This window comes from Brassica napus, unplaced genomic scaffold (assembly GCF_020379485.1).
Source record: "Brassica napus cultivar Da-Ae unplaced genomic scaffold, Da-Ae ScsIHWf_2276;HRSCAF=2934, whole genome shotgun sequence".
Taxonomy (NCBI): domain Eukaryota; kingdom Viridiplantae; phylum Streptophyta; class Magnoliopsida; order Brassicales; family Brassicaceae; genus Brassica; species Brassica napus.
This window is the reverse complement of record NW_026015668.1, coordinates 127,154-147,092: the sequence shown is the minus strand read 5'-3', so window position 1 is coordinate 147,092 and position 19,939 is coordinate 127,154. Positions and strand designations below refer to the sequence as shown.

General features: G+C 39.7%; 2 protein-coding genes, 1 long non-coding RNA gene and 1 pseudogene across 6 annotated transcripts; 3 read left to right on the top strand and 1 right to left on the bottom strand.

Annotated features, from left to right (window-relative positions):
• Positions 1 to 720: 720 nt before the first annotated feature.
• On the top strand, positions 721 to 2,101 carry LOC125600457 (glucan endo-1,3-beta-glucosidase 11-like; the record flags this gene model as incomplete). Its single annotated transcript, XM_048773164.1, has 2 exons — positions 721 to 1,088; positions 1,250 to 2,101. Coding segments are annotated over 2 exons (1,101 nt in total), but the record flags the coding sequence as incomplete, so codon positions are not given.
• Positions 2,102 to 3,997: 1,896 nt separating this feature from the next.
• LOC125600467 lies at positions 3,998 to 6,191 on the top strand. Of its 4 annotated transcripts, none has more exons than XR_007333805.1 (6): positions 3,998 to 4,168; positions 4,250 to 4,371; positions 4,468 to 4,850; positions 5,336 to 5,413; positions 5,502 to 5,686; positions 5,765 to 6,191. It is a non-coding gene; the product is annotated as an uncharacterized LOC125600467 (long non-coding RNA). The 4 variants fall into 4 exon arrangements; XR_007333803.1 differs by having other exon boundaries at positions 4,462 to 4,850; positions 5,802 to 6,191; XR_007333802.1 differs by having other exon boundaries at positions 4,462 to 4,850.
• Positions 6,192 to 8,870: 2,679 nt separating this feature from the next.
• Positions 8,871 to 11,774, bottom strand: LOC125600456 (annotated as a pseudogene).
• A 2,674-nt stretch (positions 11,775 to 14,448) lies between these two features.
• On the top strand, positions 14,449 to 14,886 carry LOC125600455. The gene has a single exon (XM_048773163.1). It carries the CDS (start codon positions 14,449 to 14,451, stop codon positions 14,884 to 14,886), a length of 438 nt encoding a protein of 145 aa, XP_048629120.1.
• The last annotated feature ends 5,053 nt before the right edge of the window (positions 14,887 to 19,939 follow it).

The following is a 19,939-nucleotide window of genomic DNA, read 5'->3' as shown; positions in this document are numbered from 1 at the left end:
AGCATTAAAAAATCAAAACCTTCAAAACTAAACCTTTCCTGTTACAAAATAAATTATAGATAAAACCACAGAGAAAACAAAAAACAAACAAGCAAAGAAAAGTATTTTTCAACTTGGCTGGCTTCTTGTGTAGTCTATATATATTCCTTAAACACTTTCTTAAAACCGAAAAGGTTCACAATATCTCTCCTCAACATGACCTCAAGAACAGTCACGAGACTTCCTAATCTCATTAATGTTTTTCTCCTGATTTCTCTAGTTTTCTCAGGTGATTTAGTTTTTCATAGTTATTTATATTTTCATATGAGATTTTAAAATTTGTCAAGTTACGCCGAATTTTACGACAATGATTTAGTCGTGTCAATTCATTATTATAAAATTTAGAGCATCTTCATTACTTATATTTGAGGGAGCGTATCCGTAATTAAAAAACATTGAAAAAATAAAATAAATTATGAGAAATTTTTTAACAATCGAAAAATATTATGAAAGTCTTTTAATCCATTGGCACCATGTGAGTCATGTGACTGGTTTAATTCCTTTTACAAATAAAATATAATTATTTTTAAAATAGTTATTTATTTAAATTATATAAAGATAATATTTTTTATTGGTTTGAGCATCTTACTAATAGAGATGCTCTTGATAATACTTTGGAAACCTACTGATTTTCAATATTTGTTTAGTATAATAGATTTTGCATGTCAGTAATTTCTATAATTTCCAATCCTTCTATTGAAAATAAATTCAGGGAATGTACTACAAAGTGTTGCATCTCTTGGCATCAATTACGGACAAGTTGGTGACAATTTGCCTTCACCTGATAAAGTTATTAACCTCTTGAGATCTCTAAGGATTAACAAAACAAGAATATACGACACAAATCCTCAAATTCTTAGTTCCTTTGCAAATTCAAACATAGAGATCATCGTCACCATCGAAAATCAGGTCTTAACGTTGTTACAAGATCCTCAACAAGCTCTCCAGTGGGTGAATTCCCACATCAAACCCTATATTCCGGCCACAAGTATCACCGGAATCATGGTCGGAAACGAGCTTTTCACCGACGAAGACTCTAGTTTAATCAGGTAACAAATAATCATTACATCTCAATCTAATTAGTTACATTCAGATTTAGACCTTTACATACCATTTTACAGTATTGTATTATAGTTTTTATACAATAATACTTTTTTTTTTATACAATAATACTATTTTGATTTTATTTTGTCTTTGTGGTTTGTAATAGATACATGATGCCAGCAATTATCAACATCCACAAAGCCTTGTTCCAGTTAGGTTTAGACAGATACATTCAAGTCTCGTCTCCAAGCTCTCTCGCCGTCCTAGCCGAATCTTATCCTCCATCAGCCGGAAGTTTCAAGCCGGAGGTTACCTCCGTGATGCAACAATTTCTACGATTCTTGGAAGCCACGCGATCTCCTTTTTGGATCAATGCTTACCCTTACTTCGCCTACAAAGATAACCCTAACACAATCCCTATCGACTACGTTCTATTCAATCGTAACATCGGCATGACCGATCCCAACACAGGACTACACTATGACAACATGATGTATGCTCAAGTAGATGCGGCTGCTTTCGCTGCTGCGAAATTAGGGTACCGTAACATAGAAGTTAGGGTTGCGGAAACAGGTTGGCCTTCCAAAGGAGATGTTGGAGAGATTGGAGCGTCTCCTTTGAATGCTGCCACGTATATAAGGAATCTTATGATGAGACAGTTCGCCGGAGAAGGGACTCCGGCCAGACGGAGTTCCAGGCTAGAGGTCTATATATTCGCATTGTTCAATGAGGATATGAAACCTGGTCCTATTTCGGAGAAGAATTATGGAATATTTCAACCAGATGGATCATTGGCTTACGATTTGGGATTCTCCACGATGTCTACTACTAGTACTACAACTGCGACTTCAAAATCTATCACGTATTCATCTTCTGCCACTAAGGTACAAAGCAATTAGTATGGTTTGTTTTTTAAATCCATAAAGATTGGGGTTACAGCGAGAATAGATGATTCTGGAAGCACTATATGTGTAATAACGAATTCTATTTTGTTTCTTTTTACAGGCAAAGTCAACCTTGAAGTATTGGAAAATTTTGATATTGGCGATGATTGGGGTTAGACTGTGTTAGAGGGAAAGTTATCGAGAAGATATAACAAGGCGATTGGTTAGGATAGTTATGCAAAACAAAAAAAAAAATTATCTAAGATATAATTCCATATTCAGTTTAACATTTCAATCAAATTTCGGTAAATAGTTAAATTATATATAAACCTTTGTAAAAATAATAATATATATATATATATATACTTTTGTTGTTCTCGTTAACGTGTAAATTATACATATGGATATCCTAAAATAATAGTCAATAAACAAAAACAGTTTATTGTTCAAGAAAAAAGAAACTTATACTGGCGGCTAGTCGCACATGAAAGCTATGTGTTACTTCGACCCTTACGCATAGAAATAGAATCGACAAAGGGGATGATTGTTTGTTTGGTTTCTAGTTTTTGGATTTTGGTTTTTGGTTTTTGCATTTTAGATTTTTGTTTTTGGTTTTTGATTTTGCAGTAGATTTTAGTTTTTTGAAAAACATGATTGGTAATTTTAGATTTTAGTTTTTAGTTTTTGGCTTTTGTTTACAAAATAATGAAATGAAAATATTATCAATAGTAAAATATTTATTCTGAAAATAAAAAATATAATATCATTACCAAAACACATATAAGTTTATTTTATTTTTAAAAAACAGCAAAAACAAATATAATTTTATGTTTAAACATAAACTTAAAATTTTAATTCTGTGTTTAAACATAAGTTATATATACTTTGCTTTATAATTTTACTATATTTATACATAATCTAGCTAAAATTATTAAACGGTACATCAATACAACTAAATTTATACATATTTTTTTTGTATTGGTTAAATTTTAAAAATTAATTTTCTTTTTTTTTATTAATTAGTTTTAATTTTTTATTAAATTATTTTATAATTTAATAAATTAAATTAAAAAATGTGGCTATCGGTTCATTATTAGATAAAATATTATTCAACTGTAATAGCTTTGGTAAAATTAAGCTGTGTTATAAATATTATTCTTCTTAAATTTGATTCTAAGTTATTTTAATAAAAATTAAAATTATTATTAAAAAGGCCCTTTATATCCAACAAAAGAATTTTTTTTTTACTGATATAGATTATTTTGTAGTTTTAGAATTTAAATTTAAATGATAGACAACATTTTTTGTTGATTCTTAGTAATTTGGAATAGTTACTAAATTATCACTAATCTATTTTTATTTATTTATACTATATTAATGCTCAAATATAGAAATAATATTAAAAAAAAAACAAAAAACAAAAGTTACGTACATTGTTTAAGGAAACCAAAAAAATGTGGTTTTTAGTTTTTGCTAAGAAGTAGGTAGTTATTTCAAAATCTGGTTTCCCTAAATTTTAGGGAATCTATTTTTCAAAAATCTTGATCGGTAAAAAAGTAGATTTTAGAAAATCGAAAACCAAAAACCATTTTAAAAACTGCAAACAATCAATCTCAAAAACTCTTGCAGCATAGCTATATCACATAGCTAATTAATTCATTTATATAAAATTAGATATTTAAATATAATACTTAAATTTAATACATAACCCATAATGCAAATCTATGCATTGGAAAATCAAAATGCAAACCTATAAATCATAATGGAATAATACTTCTAATTTTTGTTCATTACTCTATTTTCCACTCTATTTTGAAATAAAATATGGAATAAAATCTATAACCAAAAAATTGCATTCGCTCTTTTTTCGTTGCACCACGTCATCATCATGGAGGGAGGGGCGAATCCCAACACGTGGCAGCTCCTTTTTTCAATTGTTAATTTGGGCCACCGTTAAGTATCGTAGCCCCATTTCACTTTAGCTGCAGTATTTTATCGGTTCATTTTTATGCTTCAGTCTTTTATTTGGTCGTTGGACCATTTAAATTTATTTTAATAGTTCATCAAAAATAGGTTTAGCATGCCCACCACTGAATCCTTATGTATCTTCGTCTCTTTCGTAGAGATTCCAAGCTGCCGTCGAATGTTTGTAACCGATGAAGTTAGTTTAATGCTCCACTCCCGTCGATTAATTGATAGAGGTTAATGATAGCATTCAATCGTGGAATCGACAACTTCTTCATCCTTTCAGCTTCCATCATTTCTTCAATTTCCTATAACAGTTTATATGGAGTTACAGAAGACGGCTTAGCTCATCTTATCGTCTCACTATCAACTTAGAGAGCATGGAAGGATCTCTGGTGCTTGCTTTGATGCTGGGCGAGACATCATTCCTGTTGTACAGGTAACTATCGCTCTCTTTGCTTTGTGTCATTTGATCCACCCATACCAATCTTTGTTTGGTGTTTATTTTGTTTTGGTCTGCATATTAAAGGAACAGACTACAAGACTCTTGATGCGACTTGCATACGTGATTACATAGATGTGACATACTTCGTTGATGCTCGCTCATGTTAAAGATCTTGAAAAGGCTAAGCTTCACAAAATTGGAATCTTCAATATTGGGACCAGGAAAGTTCCTGTATATATGCAAATAGATTCTCCACTAAATGAAAAAATAAGCGAATGAATTTTAGAGAAAGTATGTGCTTTGTTTCTATGTGAGCAGGTAGGTCGGTGAAGGAGATTGTGGAAGCCTGAAAGAACAGCGGTCGATTACTTGGAAAGAAGGGCATGAGATTCGCAGAGGTGTACAGCGATCCAAGCAAGATCAGAGTGGACAGCTAAGCATACAAATCTTAAAGAGATTTTGGAGACTGCATGGTGATGGCAAAATCTTCATCCCAATGGCTATGAATCTTCTTCCTTTATCTCTGCATACTAGCCTTTCTCTGTATTAGTATGTGATGATTGCTCTTCTAGGACTCTTTCACAAGTAGATACTAGCTAGAGATTAGAGTCTTGATTCTAGATGGTAGTGAAGGGAGTAGAAGAGATAGTTGAAAAAAAACAGTTAACAATTGGAAACCTAAGGAGTGTGTTTGCTGACGTGTCTCCGTTAAGAGGGCTAGAATGACTCATAAGGTGTTCAAAGAATACTATTGAAAGAAGCATAAACTTAGAAAAAGTTCCTACGAGTACATTCACCTCAAGATTGGAAAAAGTTATATCTATATTCACAACTGTACTATTGCAGCATTTGTTTATTTAATATATGATTCTTTAACTATAGAGATGTTTTGATGTGTTTCCTTTACTTCTCTTGCTTAAATTCCAACGCACTGACCAGATTCGTTTTTTCCTTGCAGAGGTCCATGAAATTTTTAGCAGGTGTTTCCTCGATGTCCCTGCAACCTCTCAACTATTCAGATGTTGCACATCTTACGGTAACTAATACGGATAGCTCCGTAAATTCAAGGGTAACACTCTCTACAAACATAACTGCAGAAAAACTAAACAACATTTTTTGTTCAGGATTCAGGTGTGGTTGAACCAGATCAAAGACCGCTACCACAGTGCTTAAAGGATTTGCTAGGAAGCACTTCACTTTTCTGTTGAAGCTTTTACCACTCAACTTCTCTTCAAAGCATTTGTCATTCACAATATCTAAGATCTACGACCGCAAACAATGTTCACCACTCCCGAACTTTTACTGGAAAGTAAGTTTAAACAGTTGGTAAACATGTCCACAAGTTATTGTTCTTAGGTCTTCAGCCTTTTATATTGTTCATGCGCAGGGGCCTAATAATAACTCTGAATATGATATGCCTGGAGCTAGAGCATTTAAAACTAAACCACCCTGGGTTGGCAGCTTGTGAAGGGACAGAGGAGGCTACAGGGGCCATTAGTGGCGTTCACCAAGAGCCTGTTTGGGGAGGAGTCACAGCTGAAGGTGCAACACTTAAGGAGGATGTCCGCAACATAGAAAACACACGTACTGGTTAGTTTTACAGCTTTGGAAGTGACCAAGTCCAATGCCCATTACTGCTCTTCCTTCCTTTTTATCTTCTTTTAAGCTTCAATAAATTATCTACGATCTCCCGACTAGGAATCATTTTAAAGTCGTTTTTTGTTTGTTTTTTTTTTTCTTGGCTTGGTCACAAAGAAACCTATTGGGCCAAAACTTTACTTAAAAAATATATGGAAGTTATCATTTCTTTTTTATTTCCCAGACAAACACAGACAGCTTGAAAAAAATGAATATACAAACTCAGCTTCTCATCTATAAGTTAGTTCACAAGCTAGCTCAAAAAAAATTGAATTTTAAAACTCTTCTTTCTTAGTTAACAAACTAGAAAGGACGTGATTTTGGAAAACCAAAATGGAGCCACTAAGTTTATTAGACCACTAGGACGTTCAAAGTGCGATCTATCTCCTAAATCCTTGATGATCAAGCAAATGAGGTGTCTCAACGCTAAACACATTAATACCATGATTCTAATACAACTTTATATTAAATTAAATATATTTTCTTAAATAACCAACCCAAAATAAATTGACACATGTCAATTAAAATATCTTATGAGATTTCAAAAGTTATGAGAACTTTTATAATTGTTTCTCTCCTGCTTTTTTTTTAATGTTTAGATATTCATATATATCTTATCATTAGACTTGCTCTAAGATCCACAAAGAAGTTGTTTCGTTCTAAATGGATCCCTTCTACGAACGTCTGGTTTATCAACATATTGGCTAAGTAGAAGATGAGGCTATAAGATGGATTTCATTACAAAAATACGAATAAATACGAAATGCTTGGAAAGTTGGCTAAGTAGAAGATGATTGGAAAGTTGGACTCAATGCTTAACTTAAAGATGATACACACAAATATTACCGCAGCCTACTGATATAAGATAGATTTTATTACAAAAATACGAATAAATACGGAATATGGTCAGCCACTATTCTACAATATTAGATCAAAAATTACTAAACACAACACATGTGACCAAGAAAAACCCATGTGAACAGATAAAAAAAAATTAGTCCAAAAAAGAAAAAAAGTTATGTGGAAATTAAGGTCTTCAAACATAGCAAACCAAAAAAATAACAGCAGCGTAAATGACATTAATATAAAATATAACATCCAGATTCAAATGTACAATACACCAAACTTAATCCAAATAAATAAATCAGTTTTCGTGTCCTATCACTCCTTCATCAGTCACCCCAAATCGCATACAATCTGAGCTCTAAAATTCACGTGCATATTAAAAAATTTACCGCTAACCACTAATACAACAACCAAAACTAAACCAAACAACCTCGCGATAATGTATAAGATATAAATGCTTACTCTTCTTCACCACATACTATTCATTTTCTTCACTAACCACTCAAATAGTATGAGAAACTACCTTTTTCTCTTCGGCATATCCAACCAAGACAACCATTCGACTGTCAAACTATGGTAGTCCACAGCTATTGACCTAAATAAACCAATAATTAGCCATTATATTAAATTTACTATTCAAAAATCAGCAACACAATAATATGAAAAACCAATGTTAGAAATTTTAAAGAAGAAACCTTCCCTTTCTACTAAAGATATAATACAATAATTGCATAATGTGATCTATCCTAAAAAAAATTACTAATTTACGGTTTAGTAGAAACAATTATCCTAATGAACAACGAAAGAGAAAAATTATGTGAAACAATACATAACAACTATTTCAAAAGAAAAAAACAATTCATAACAACTACAGAACACAATAACATAATCTAAGCTTGCTAGGTAGTATCAACCGTCAAAATATAACATCTCCCAACAGAATCATACGAAGCATCCAAAGAATATCCCGCGCGTAACGCGGACACACCACTACTATAAAATAATGTAGGAGATGTTTTAAAAAAGGAAAAACCATGAAACAAGAGCTTATACTCACGATTCTGAACTTCAAGTGTGAGGGTCAAGTAAAACATTAGTGTAGAGCTCCTAAAATTTAAGAGACAATTTATATAAACATATATAAACTCCCAAATTATTAAAAATAGTATATTTTATAGTTTCTTCAAAAAATTCAGGATCAGCTTTGGTGTGGTGATTCGTCGCCATTTCCTTAGTGTGGGTATTCTTGATTCGAAGATGATGATGGTGAGATGAGGAAGACAAACGTGAGGATGAGAGATATCAATGAAGCTTTTGAGAAGTTTATGTTTCGTCAAATTATATATTCCGGTTGAAAAAGAGAGTAGGGTATACTAGAGTCCAAAAGGAGAAGTTCAATGTAATCTTTAGAAGCCCAAAGAAAAAACAAGAAGTTTAAGAGTTTGGGGTTTTTGTAAGCCTGGAACACTTCCGGTTAAGCTACCCCATTACAGTCATATGACGCTCCATCCGATGTACTGCTTTCCAATTACAAAAGACCGTTTACACAAATAAAGGAAACAGAGGACGTGGGTACTCACGAGTTGGAACTTGGAAGCAGAGGTCGTATTGGGTTTTCCACACGCGGACAAAGGTTCTTTCAACAAGTTAATTCTTCCAGATGAACCCAATCCGAAGGATCCAACAACAATTCTCGACCGACCTGTCAAATATGTGGTCCATACTGCGTTGAATTGTTGGAACCGTTTTGATAATACCTATCAAAGTAAAGATTGCATTGAGGGTTCTCTTTTTGGGCTCTAAGGGTTTTGGTTGGAAAGAGAAATAGAGAGAGTAAAGATGAAAAACAATAGGACGTGAGTGCAAGGTAATTATAATAGATCTTCAAACTTGATATAAATATTCGTTTTATTTTACTTTGGTGTCTAGATTATTCGTTTTGGTTGTTTTAAATTTAGATTGCAAATTCTAGGGATCGTTCAAAACATATTTTTGAAAATTAGTCAAAGGATAGGTACATGTTCTGATTGGATTCATAGTGGGGATCATAGTCTCGGGCCTACGGAAATGGTAAATAATAAGTCACATCAAGGCTCTTTACCTTCGTACTCATTGATAGTAAAAAAACAAATGTTCGCCATCTCTAATGACATCTATTTCAACGTTTTCCGCATTGGTGACCACTGTGAAGCTTTATTTTCCAAATTTCTCACCTGCATAATTACACATTTAATATTAGAAATTCCTTATGGAGAAGTCTTTGTGTTCTTATTAATTCTTTACTTTTGCAAATTCTTGTTAATTTCTTTAAACTTCGCATTAAGAAGTAAATTATCTTACCTGCAAGTCCTAGAAGCTCTACTTTGGAATCAGGTAAGATTATCAGCTTCGGCAAATCTTTTCCTTGTGACTTCAAGTGGATGGTAACTCTCTTTTCTTCCGGCTTTGCGGGTTCTTGTTTACTAGGTTTGAATCTGCAATGTGGATACGTTAATTTTAATGAGGCAACATCTACATTAGAGAAACTTTTCTCAGCAAAATCTTTGTTTGGTTTTTCCTCTTCCGCTATCTTTATCCTACGTTCTTGACCTCTTCTCGTTTCACTAGAACCATCTTTTCTTGAATCCATCCATTTGGTTAACTCCAAATCAATGTTTTCTGAGTCATCCAGTTGTAAGTATTTGTGTCCTTTTCCTTGATCACTTGCATTTCCTTCACCTCTCTTCAGACCACCACCAAGCCACTCCTGGAGGAGGAAGTCTGGTTGGTGTTTTGCAACATCAATTGCTATTGACTGTTTCCCTCTAAGTTTCTGAAAATTTCATCATATAAAAATGAGTTGACATTGTGTGAATAAACACCTAAAGTACACTAAATTTCCATTAATGACATCTTGCTTACTTACCATAAAGAGATTGTTAATTATGATACGTCCATCTTCAATATGAGCTCTCATAGCACTAATGAGAGATTTTGTGTACACGTAGAATTTGAGATAGTTCCGTTGTCCTAACAGTGAAAGGTTGTGGTGTATAGCATAAAACACCAATCTCTCCAAATGCATCTCCAACAACTGCTTTCCCATGTATCTACATGAATGTGAGGATTATGTTAATTACAACTTATTTGACCATTTTCTTGATTATCTAGTGGTTAAATATTTTGTCTGCATACCTGATTTTCACCGTCAATGTAAGCAGTGAATTCCGGTACAATCACAGCAGAGAGAGAGAGAGAGTAAAAATGTTAGAATGTAACTTCAACTTTCCTATGACGTTATTGATTTTCAATCTAAGTCACTCACCAGTCACCACTGCCCCTGAGACAAGAATGTAAAGATCAGTATGAGATTCGTTCTGTATAATTACATCTTCTCTGGGTGGGAAGTACTCAGCATCGATATCTGAAACCTTTTTTGGAACAATATAACATGACACATTAGAGAAAAGAAATGAACAAGAAAAAGTTGACAAATGAAATTTTTTTTGTACCAACTGAAAGAGGAAGTTATGAGAAACTCCTTGGAAGAGGTAAACGTTCTGAGCAATGTGGAGGTAGAGATAGTTTGCAATGCTTGACCGAGTCGCTTTGCGCAAACCATTCAGCGTCTCTTCTTGTTTGAGACCTTCTGTTTTGAAATCTAAGGAGATATGTGATAACATCTGGTCATGTATGTTTGGTGGGAGTTGGTTTCTTGATGCAAACTCTGAAACAGATGTAACAGTATCTCTCTGTTGAATTGAAAAATTGAAAAATAATTAGATTTTCGTATTAGTTTAACAGAACAGATGACATGAGGGTTGGTCCTGAAACATTGGCTTAGGGCCTCTCAAATTTTAAGAGAATATATATATAAAACATAGAACTCCCAAATTGTTAAACATAAAATTTTATTAATATTTTTACTAAATTGTTTATACCTTCAAAATCTCTGGACCGGTCTCGAGCGAAAAGAAAGTAAAGTGAACTTACAAAGGCTTTGGTGTGGCTAGACCAGTGAACAACAAGGTTAGTCATATTTCCAATCAAGTAAGATGTGAAACCGAGGTAGAAGAGCATGTACAAGACACTGGACAACATCTCTCTTGGTCAGCATGTAAGTCTCCATATCCTGTTGTTGTTAATGTCGTAACTGACCAGTAAAGAGAAGTCCAATATCTACTCCATAAGCTTGCTTCCTTGAAATTTGCGTACACAACTCCAATCTATGTTTTTCTTGGATTAGGATATAGATCTGCAATGAGGTAGTTGAAGCATCCAGCATAATGTACTGCAAACAAAGTGACCTGATATTGAAAACTATACGTGGTAAGTTCTAGTTATAGACGAAAAGAAAAAAGAGTTTCCTCTGTTTTTGGGACTTACCAAAATGAGTTTTGTGCATCGTGTCCAGAAGTAGTTGAAGCGGATATCTTTCTCGAGTCTGAAGCAATGGAAATATGAGGGTGAGAGATTAAGATTCATGTAGATTCTTGAAAACGTTACTCTTATAAACCTCAAATAAAATGGTTTGCTTATGGTTTAGATTGAAAATGAACCTTGCAAACAGTAAGCTTACTCGTCTGAGACGCCATAGCCTGAGCGTGCTAAGAACTGTGAATCCTATTTGGCTTCCCTTGTAGTTGAACAGAAGACTCAATGACTTAAACGGAGCTGTGGGGCAGACATCAAAGACAAACCAAGTAGAAAGGTACCTGAAAAACATAACTTGTTATGAGAATATGAGTACTTTTAAAACGCAAAACCATACTAGAGTAATATAATTTTTCTTACCTCATGGCTATTTTCTTAGGATTGTCGACTAGAATATAAGAGTGGCTGTCTACATAAGCGACGAAGAAGGTAAGAATGATATCAATGTGTAGGGGATGGATTTCACCATCCCGCAAGGCCCGAAGGATAAATGGGCCCATATAAGGAGTAGCAACAGCTCGACCGACGGCTTGAGCGCCGACTCCTCGGCGCGACTCGATAGTACTTTTGGTCAATCACACGTCGACTCGGCACGTCCGGCTCAACGGCTCTTCGATGTAAAATGGATATCTCGGTCCAACGAGTTAAGAGCCCACGAAGACGACGCGAGTTAGGTCATAGAAGTGCACCAAGTCGACTATATAAGGGGATGGGGGCGCAACGTAAAGAGGATCCAAAATCACTCACACACACTCGGCGGCTAGATTAGGGTTTTACCTTTATTCTCTCGCCGTATTGTACTTTTCCGGCAAGCTCTCCGAGCTCCGGTTTCCTTTCTGTCGCGCATCTCCTTTCTTTGTAACCGATTAAACGCTTTTCCGACCATTAATAAGACGTCTTTTCTTAAATCCATATCTGAAATCGAACATTTCCTTATTTAGTACTGTTTCCCGTTCAAACAGTTGGCGCCCACCATGGGGCCTTTAGCAAAGTAACGTCAACAAGATGGCGACAAGCAACGACGGTTCTTCTTCCGGAGAAGAGTACGAAGCTCCTGACACAACGCTTACACCTACTCCAGCGACGCCAGCGCCGCTACCCCGCCCCCCCCTGCGTCCATCGAAACTATCATGGCATGCCTCGCTCAGCAGGATGCGGCCCAAAAGGCGACAACCGATCAGATAGAAGCTCTCGAAAAAATCCTCGCCCCTCTCGCCGCGAATGTCGAAGCCTCGACGGCGCAGTACCGACGACACCTGTTTAACACAGATCAAGCGACCAGAGCGGCCCCAACGCTTGCTGACGACCAAGATGTTAACGACGGCAATACGGCTCAAACTCCTGCTGGTTTTGACGCCCATTACATAAACGAACCCACCGTGTTAAAGCAATCGGTCCTCGATATCGCCTCTAAGATCCATCACGTGACGACATATGTGCTGCAAATCGAGCGCGTCCTCGCCGAATCGCTCCGGACGCCGTTCACACAGAAGATAACGGGGGTCCGGCTCTGAAAGATGGATAAACTCTGTCTCCCAACCTTCGAAGATGTTTACGACCCCTCCGCCCACGTCACGTCCTTTAACATCGCGATGCGACGTGCAAATTTTTCTGAAGAAGAGAAAGACGCTGGCTTTTGTCAACTTTTCGTCGAAACCCTCGAAAGACCGGCCTTCAACTGGTTCACCGGTCTCCAGGAAAACTCCGTCGACTGCTTCCACGACCTCTCGACGGCCTTTCTCAAGAATTACATCATGTTCACTCGCCAGGAAGCTACTGCCTCCGACCTCTGGAACCTCACTCACGCTAACGGCCAGAGCCTCAGGGAGTTCATGGAGAAGTTCAAAGCTATCGTCTCAAAGGTCGATGTCCCCGACCACATAGATGTGGAGTCGTTGATGAACACCCTCCACATCAAATCGCAATTCCGAGCCGACCTCTATCGGTAACCGACGAGATCTGTGTCGGACGCGATAGCCTGGTCCCATAACTTTATCCGTATGGCAGAGGACACTAGAGCGAAGGTGGCAAAAGAAGCAGCGGGAAAACAAGCGTCTGCTCGGACGAACGACATCTGTCAGGAACTTTGCCAGCACTCTTCTGGCGGGAAATACAACCAGAAAAAGGGTTACATGAACGTCGTCGACGAAGAGGAGTCCCCAGGTTCTGCAGTTGTCGTACGAGAGAAAGGATGGAACCACTGGGACCGAGACTCCGCCCAGAAACCATCAAGCTCCTCTAAACAGACAAGTCCGAACCCTTCCGAACACAAAAAATGGTGCTCCTATCACAAAGTCAAATCGCACGACACGAAGGAGTGCAAAATTCTTTTCGGACGCTTCCTCGAGAGTGGCAAAATCGAGATAGAGCTCCCCCACCAGAAGCCAAAGAACAATAAAAGTTGGAGCAAAAACAAAAAAAAAAAGCTCAAAAACCTCAAGCCAGAGCCTCCCAAAACGAGGAACGAGCGAGTCCCGAAGGAGCTCTCGTGAACAACCTTAACATCGAGGAAAAATCCACTGACGAGGAGTAACCGAGGAACCAGCGACGAGTGGAAGTGATACTCTCTTGCCACAGCGATTCATTAGATGACGAGACCCCACCTACGGTTTCAGACTTGCACGATCAATTGCGACGAGGAATGGAGAGACCTCTCATCGTAACGACAAACTCCGAAGATCTGCGTACCTTGCTAAAGCGAAAGATCGCAATGGTCGCAGACACACCAGCCAGCGAGGCAGATCTCAGAACAACTATCGACAAGTCCAAAGCAAGGAAAGTCAACCAAACCATCATCGCCCCTGACCCAGATCTCCAGCCTCGAGCAATCGACCTCCGCGATCAGATCAACTCTAAATCCGATGACCTACGGATCAGGCTTAGCCAATCCAAAAGATCTGATTTAAGACGTCGTCTCGAGGCAACAAAACGTCGCTCTGAAACAGCTCTGCATGCCGACAACAGTATTGACGACCCACTGGCACAACTAGAGTCAATGAGGGCCACGCGGGCCCTGCATCTTAACGTTATAATGGGCAGTTCACCCTCCTGCGGAGACTCGGTCCGGGCCGTCAAAGACTACCGACGACAAGCCACCACGCGCAGAAATGGCCTTCACAAGTAGAGAACGATCATCGGATCGCTTTCTCGGCCGCCGACACCCGTGACGTACACATGCCACACAACGATCTGCTCTTTATTGATATTGGGATTGGCGAATGCCAGGTCACAAAGGTTCTCGTCGACACTGGCAGCTCGGTCAACCTAATCTTTCAAGACATGCTCGACAAGATGGGAATTGACTTACGGAACATGAGGCCTTCCACACGTACCCTTACCGGATTCAACGTAGCCTCGGAGAAAATGATCGGGACAATACGTCTCCCAGTCTATGCAGGGGACGTAACCCGAACCGTCAAATTCTCTGTCATCCGCGCAAAAGACCCCTACAACGCCATCCTCAGCACGCCTTGGCTGCACTCCATAAAAGCCGTTCCCTCGACTTACCATCAATGCATCAAATTCCCCAGAAAAGACGGCACAATTCTGACGATCCGTGGAGAGCAACGAGCCGCGAGGGTGCTACTTATCGCCACAGTCAAGCTACAATAATCAACCTCCCTCTTCAATTCAGTCGCAAAACCAATTCCCAATCGACGAGGCTGGCCCGTCAAAATCCGTGCGCATCAGAGCATTTCTTTCCGACGAGATGCAATCACAAATCATCTCTTTTCTTAAAACGAACGCTTCAACTTTTGCATGGACGACCTCAGATATGAAAGGAATAGACCTCGCAGTAACCTCTCATGAACTGAACGTCGACCCGACGTACAAGCCTATCCGACAAAAAAGACGGAAGCTCGGTCCCGAACGATCTAAAGCTGTGAACGAGGAGGTTGACAGACTGCTCAACGCAGGCTTCAGTACCGAGGTACGGTATCCGGAGTGCCTGGCCAATCCAGTCATGGTGAAAAAGAAGAACGGAAAATGGCACATTTGCGTCGACTTTACTGATCTAAACAAAGCCTGTCCCAAGGACAGCTACCCGCTCCCCCACATCGATCGTTTTGTAGAATCGACGGTCGGTAACAAACTCCTAACCTTTATGGACTCTTTCTCGGGGTACAATAAAATCCTGATGCACCCAGACGACCGTGAGAAGACAGCCTTCATAACGGATAGGGGAACATACTGCTACAAAGTCATGCCCTTCGGTCTAAAGAACGCAGGGGCAACCTACCAGCGCCTGGTCAACCGAATGTTCACCGATAAACTCAGCGACACCATGGAAGTCTACATCGACGACATGTTAGTCAAGTCACTTCACGCCTAGAACCATCTCGCCCACCTGCAAGACTGCTTCAAGACGCTGAATGAATATGGGATGAAACTCAACCTGGCGAAGCGCACCTTCGGCGTCACTTCGGCCAAATTCTTGGGTTACATTGTCACCCAGCGAGGCATTGAAGCGAACCCCAAGCAGATTACATCGATCCTCGACCTCCCAAGTCCGAAGAACTGTCGTGAAGTCTAGCGCCTGACCAAAATCGCAGCCCTCAACAGGTTCATCTCACGGTCTACTGACAAATGCCTTCCTTTCTACGAACTCCTGCGAGGAAATAGGAGGTTCGTTTGGGACGAGAAGTGCGAAGAAGCGTTCAATCAGCTAAAACACTATCTCACGACGCCTCCGGTACTATCAAAACCCGAAGCTGGCGACACCCTGTCCCTCATCCGAGAAGACCAAGGCGAGCAAAAGCCCATTTTCTACATCAGCATGCGCATGACCGAGCCTAAGACGCGATACCACACCTTGGAAAAGATGGCCCTCGCGGTCGTCACCTCGGCGAGAAAACTAAGACCATACTTCCAATCGCACACGATCGAGATACTCTCCAACCAAACCCTCCGAACGGTAATGCAGAACACCAACCAATCGGGGAGACTGACCAAGTGGGCAATGGAACTCAGTGAGCATGACATCGTGTATAAAAATCGCACAACAGCAAAATCGCAAGTCCTCGCTTACATTCTAATCGAGCTAGCCCTGGAACTCGAACAAGACCTAGTCCTACCAAGTGCGAATTGGATACTGCACGTAGACGGTTCATCTACGAACAAAGGTTCGGGGGCAGGCGTGCAACTACAGTCGCCCACAGGCGAACTAATTCGGCAGTCCTTCAGCTTTGTCTTCGCCGCGTCAAACAATGAGGCTGAATACGAGTCTCTCATTGCAGGACTCCGCCTCGCCAAAACAGTCAAAGCCAAGCGAGTCAGCGCCTTTTGCGATTCCCAGCTCGTGGTTTTGGGAATATGGAGAATAACTATAAGATAGCTATGGGGTCGTCTGTATAGACACAAAGACACATAGGCTGATCTTATAGAGAGAGATAAGCTCTTAGAAGTGTTCTTGCCTCGTACTAAAGCAGTGGCTGAAGTACTTGACGGGAGAGAAACATAAGCGGGTAGCTTAGGAATCCTTCAGTGTCGTGTGTTAGGGTGTTAACACTAGACAAGTAAAGCTGAATAAACAAGTTCTTGTAATAGATTGTTTAAAGGAGATTCTAATAAAACAGAGTGTTTGCTTGTATTGTTTTATCTCTTGAGTTATCTTCTGCAGTACTATTGTAGTGTCATCTTGAACTAACAAGTGGTATCAGAGCAGGGCACCTAAGTTATCGGTGTTATCCTAAAGGTGAAGATGGACACGATTGTTTCTCTCCAGAAGGCGATCATGTTGAATGCGGACCAGTATGGTCATTGGAAGGCTCGCATGAAGCAGATGATTCGAGGAATCAATGAAGATGCGTGGACAGCTGTGGAGATTGGTTGGGAGGAGCCTACCATAGTTATAGGAGATGGGAAGAAGCCTAAGCCAAAAGAGGATTGGCCAGAGGCAGAACGCAATGAATCTAAGTTTAATGCAAAGGCGTTGTCGGTGATTTTTAGAGCGGTTGAAGCAGAACAGTTCCTGCTGATTTAGGGGAGTACTTTGGCTAAAGAGGCGTGGGAGATCCTGCTGAATTCATTTGAAGGAGATGAGAGTGTGAAGAGGACACGTCTAGATCATCTTGGGTTGCAGTTTGAGAATCTCAGGTGGTCTGATAATGATTCTATGGCGAGCTTTAGTGCCAAACTCAGTGGTATGGCGCATGAAGCATTTGTAATTGGGAAGAAGTACAAGGAGAAGAAGCTGGTAAAGAAGTTACTACGTTGTCTTCCTACGAAGTTTGGAGCGCACAGGACAGTCTTGAATATGACCACAAACACGGATGAGCTCAAGTTTGACAAGCTTGTGGGTATGCTGAAGGCAGAAGAGATGGAGACAAACAGTAGTTCAGTCTCTACGACAGGTGGTGCATCAAGGATTATAGCTCTTGCTGCTGATAAAGATGGAGATAGATCTCCGAATGTTGAAGATGCCATGGGGATGTTGGCTAGGAATCTGGGTAAGATGATGAATTCCTCCGGTGGGAGGAATCAGTATGGTCGCCAGGGAGGTTATCGTGGTAATAGCAGAAGAAGAAAACGTCTTAGATGCTATGAGTGTGAAGGTGTTGGTCATATAAAGGCTGACTGTCCTGTAGCACAACGGAGAGAACTTAAGTGTTCTGAGTGTAGAGGTGTTGGACACACACGGCGTGAATGTCCAAACTCAAAGAAGGAAAAAGGTGTTCCATTGCAGTCGTCTGATGATTCAGAGTCTGAAGAAGATGGAAAAGTGATGAAGAACCTTGTTGCATTTGGTGCACACAAGGAGGAATCCAGTGAATCCTCGGATTCAGACGTTGATACAGACTCTGAGGATTATCACGTGCTGCTAAAGAAGTGATTGAATCTCAAGAATGAAAATCTGAGGTTGCAACATGATCTAGTGCAGAGCCGTGGGGAGAATGAAGAACTTGTTGAAGAACTTGCGGTTGTACATGAGAAAAATGAGTCTCTGGAACAGAAAGTTAGCAAGCTGAGATAAGTTGCTACTGGTGAACAAGAGAGAGCAAAGATGCTTGAAAGTGATTTGGCTGAGAATCACAAGCGGGTCAGGATGCTCAATAGTGGGACCAAGGACTTGGATAAGATACTCTCAATGGGACAACCAGCCAAGGTGAATTGGGGACGGGGATACCGAGAGCTGAGAGAAATGGCGTACATCAGAAGGGGCTATCACATTTCGTGCAGGCGAGCACATCAAAAAGTGGAGCCAAAGAAGCTTGTCAGGAAGTACGTCGGGACGTACGACGGGGAGTAAGGCAAAAATTTCTACAACACGCAGCTGTGAGTAACAAACCGAAAGTAGTACATCAGTGCAACAACATGAAGGTCAGAAAGGAGGTTCTGAAGCATGGTTGTGCAGCTGGTACAAGGAAGGAGACTGATCGGTGCATCAGCAACTGTGTCAGGCCAAGCAAAAAGCAACATCGGATGTGTTTTTGGTTCTGTGGGAAGGTTGGACACAAGAAGGTGGGGTGTTTTGCTCGTGAGAAGAGCAAAAACATGGCCAAGAAGGTGAACAAGACGTTCATTAAACCCAAGAGGGTTAAAGAGGTGTGTCCTTAGCCAAGAGTGGCTTACTTGATGAGATCAAGGATAAGACCTCAGACGATGGATGCAGCTCTGGTAGGAGTGATCTTGAGGTTGACCAAGAAGCATCAAGTCTGGAGCCAGGACACGAGGTTGTTTGTGGCACAAAGGAGAAGGAGATCGAAGTGCGTTAGGAAGTGATGCGAGATGATCTTCAGGAGGGTGATAGTGAAATCACTCCAAGACAATAGCAACTAGTTCAAAGAGCACTCGGTGTGGATGGGGAAGGGCTCATGGTCAAGAAGACGACACATGACGGAAGCCAAGTCCTCAACAGAAGCTGGTCGAAGGGTAGTTTGACAGGTGCGTGAGGTCATGATGCAGTACTTGTTATTCCGCTGCAGCAGAGGCTGTGTCATGATTATACATGAAGAAACAGACTGTTGGGTCTGTAACGCTTGACATCTAAGCATCTGTTTTAGCTTAGTATGCAATCAAGCAGGGGGAGAATGATGATGTTCTAGTACAGAGAATGCATATCTCATGGGGGAGAAAGCATGGTGTGGTGCACATCTCGTGGGGAGAAAAGCACATTTGGTGTGGAAGTTTCCAGGTGGGGAACGTGGTTGCTGAACCAGAAGATTGTTGTGCTTGATTGACACACAAAGCTAAAAGGGGGAGATTGAAGATGTAAGATGTATGCCCTGAAGTAGTCGCTGATGTAGTTGCTGAAGCAGACGTCATGTTGAGTGGTGAAACCCATGTGGAGTCAAGATACCGAGCTAGAGTCATGTAGACTTGGAGAGCAAGAGAGTATCTTGGAGATAAGGAAAGAGGAATAAACTTGAGGAGCAATTTTATGACTTAAAGAAAGATGAATAAGTGCATTCCAAGAAAAGGAAAGTTGCACTTATTGTTATGGAAGATGTCCATACATGTTGTCTTGGAGACTAGGGTTTCGGGAACTTGGAGAATAACTATAAGATAGCTATGGGGTCGTCTGTATAGACATAGAGACACAGAGGCTCATCTTATAGAGAGATAAGCTCTTGGAAGTGTTCTTGGCTCGTACTGAAGCAGTGGCTGAAGTACTTGACGGGAGAGAAACATAAGCGGGTAGCTTAGGAATCCTTCAGTGTCGTGT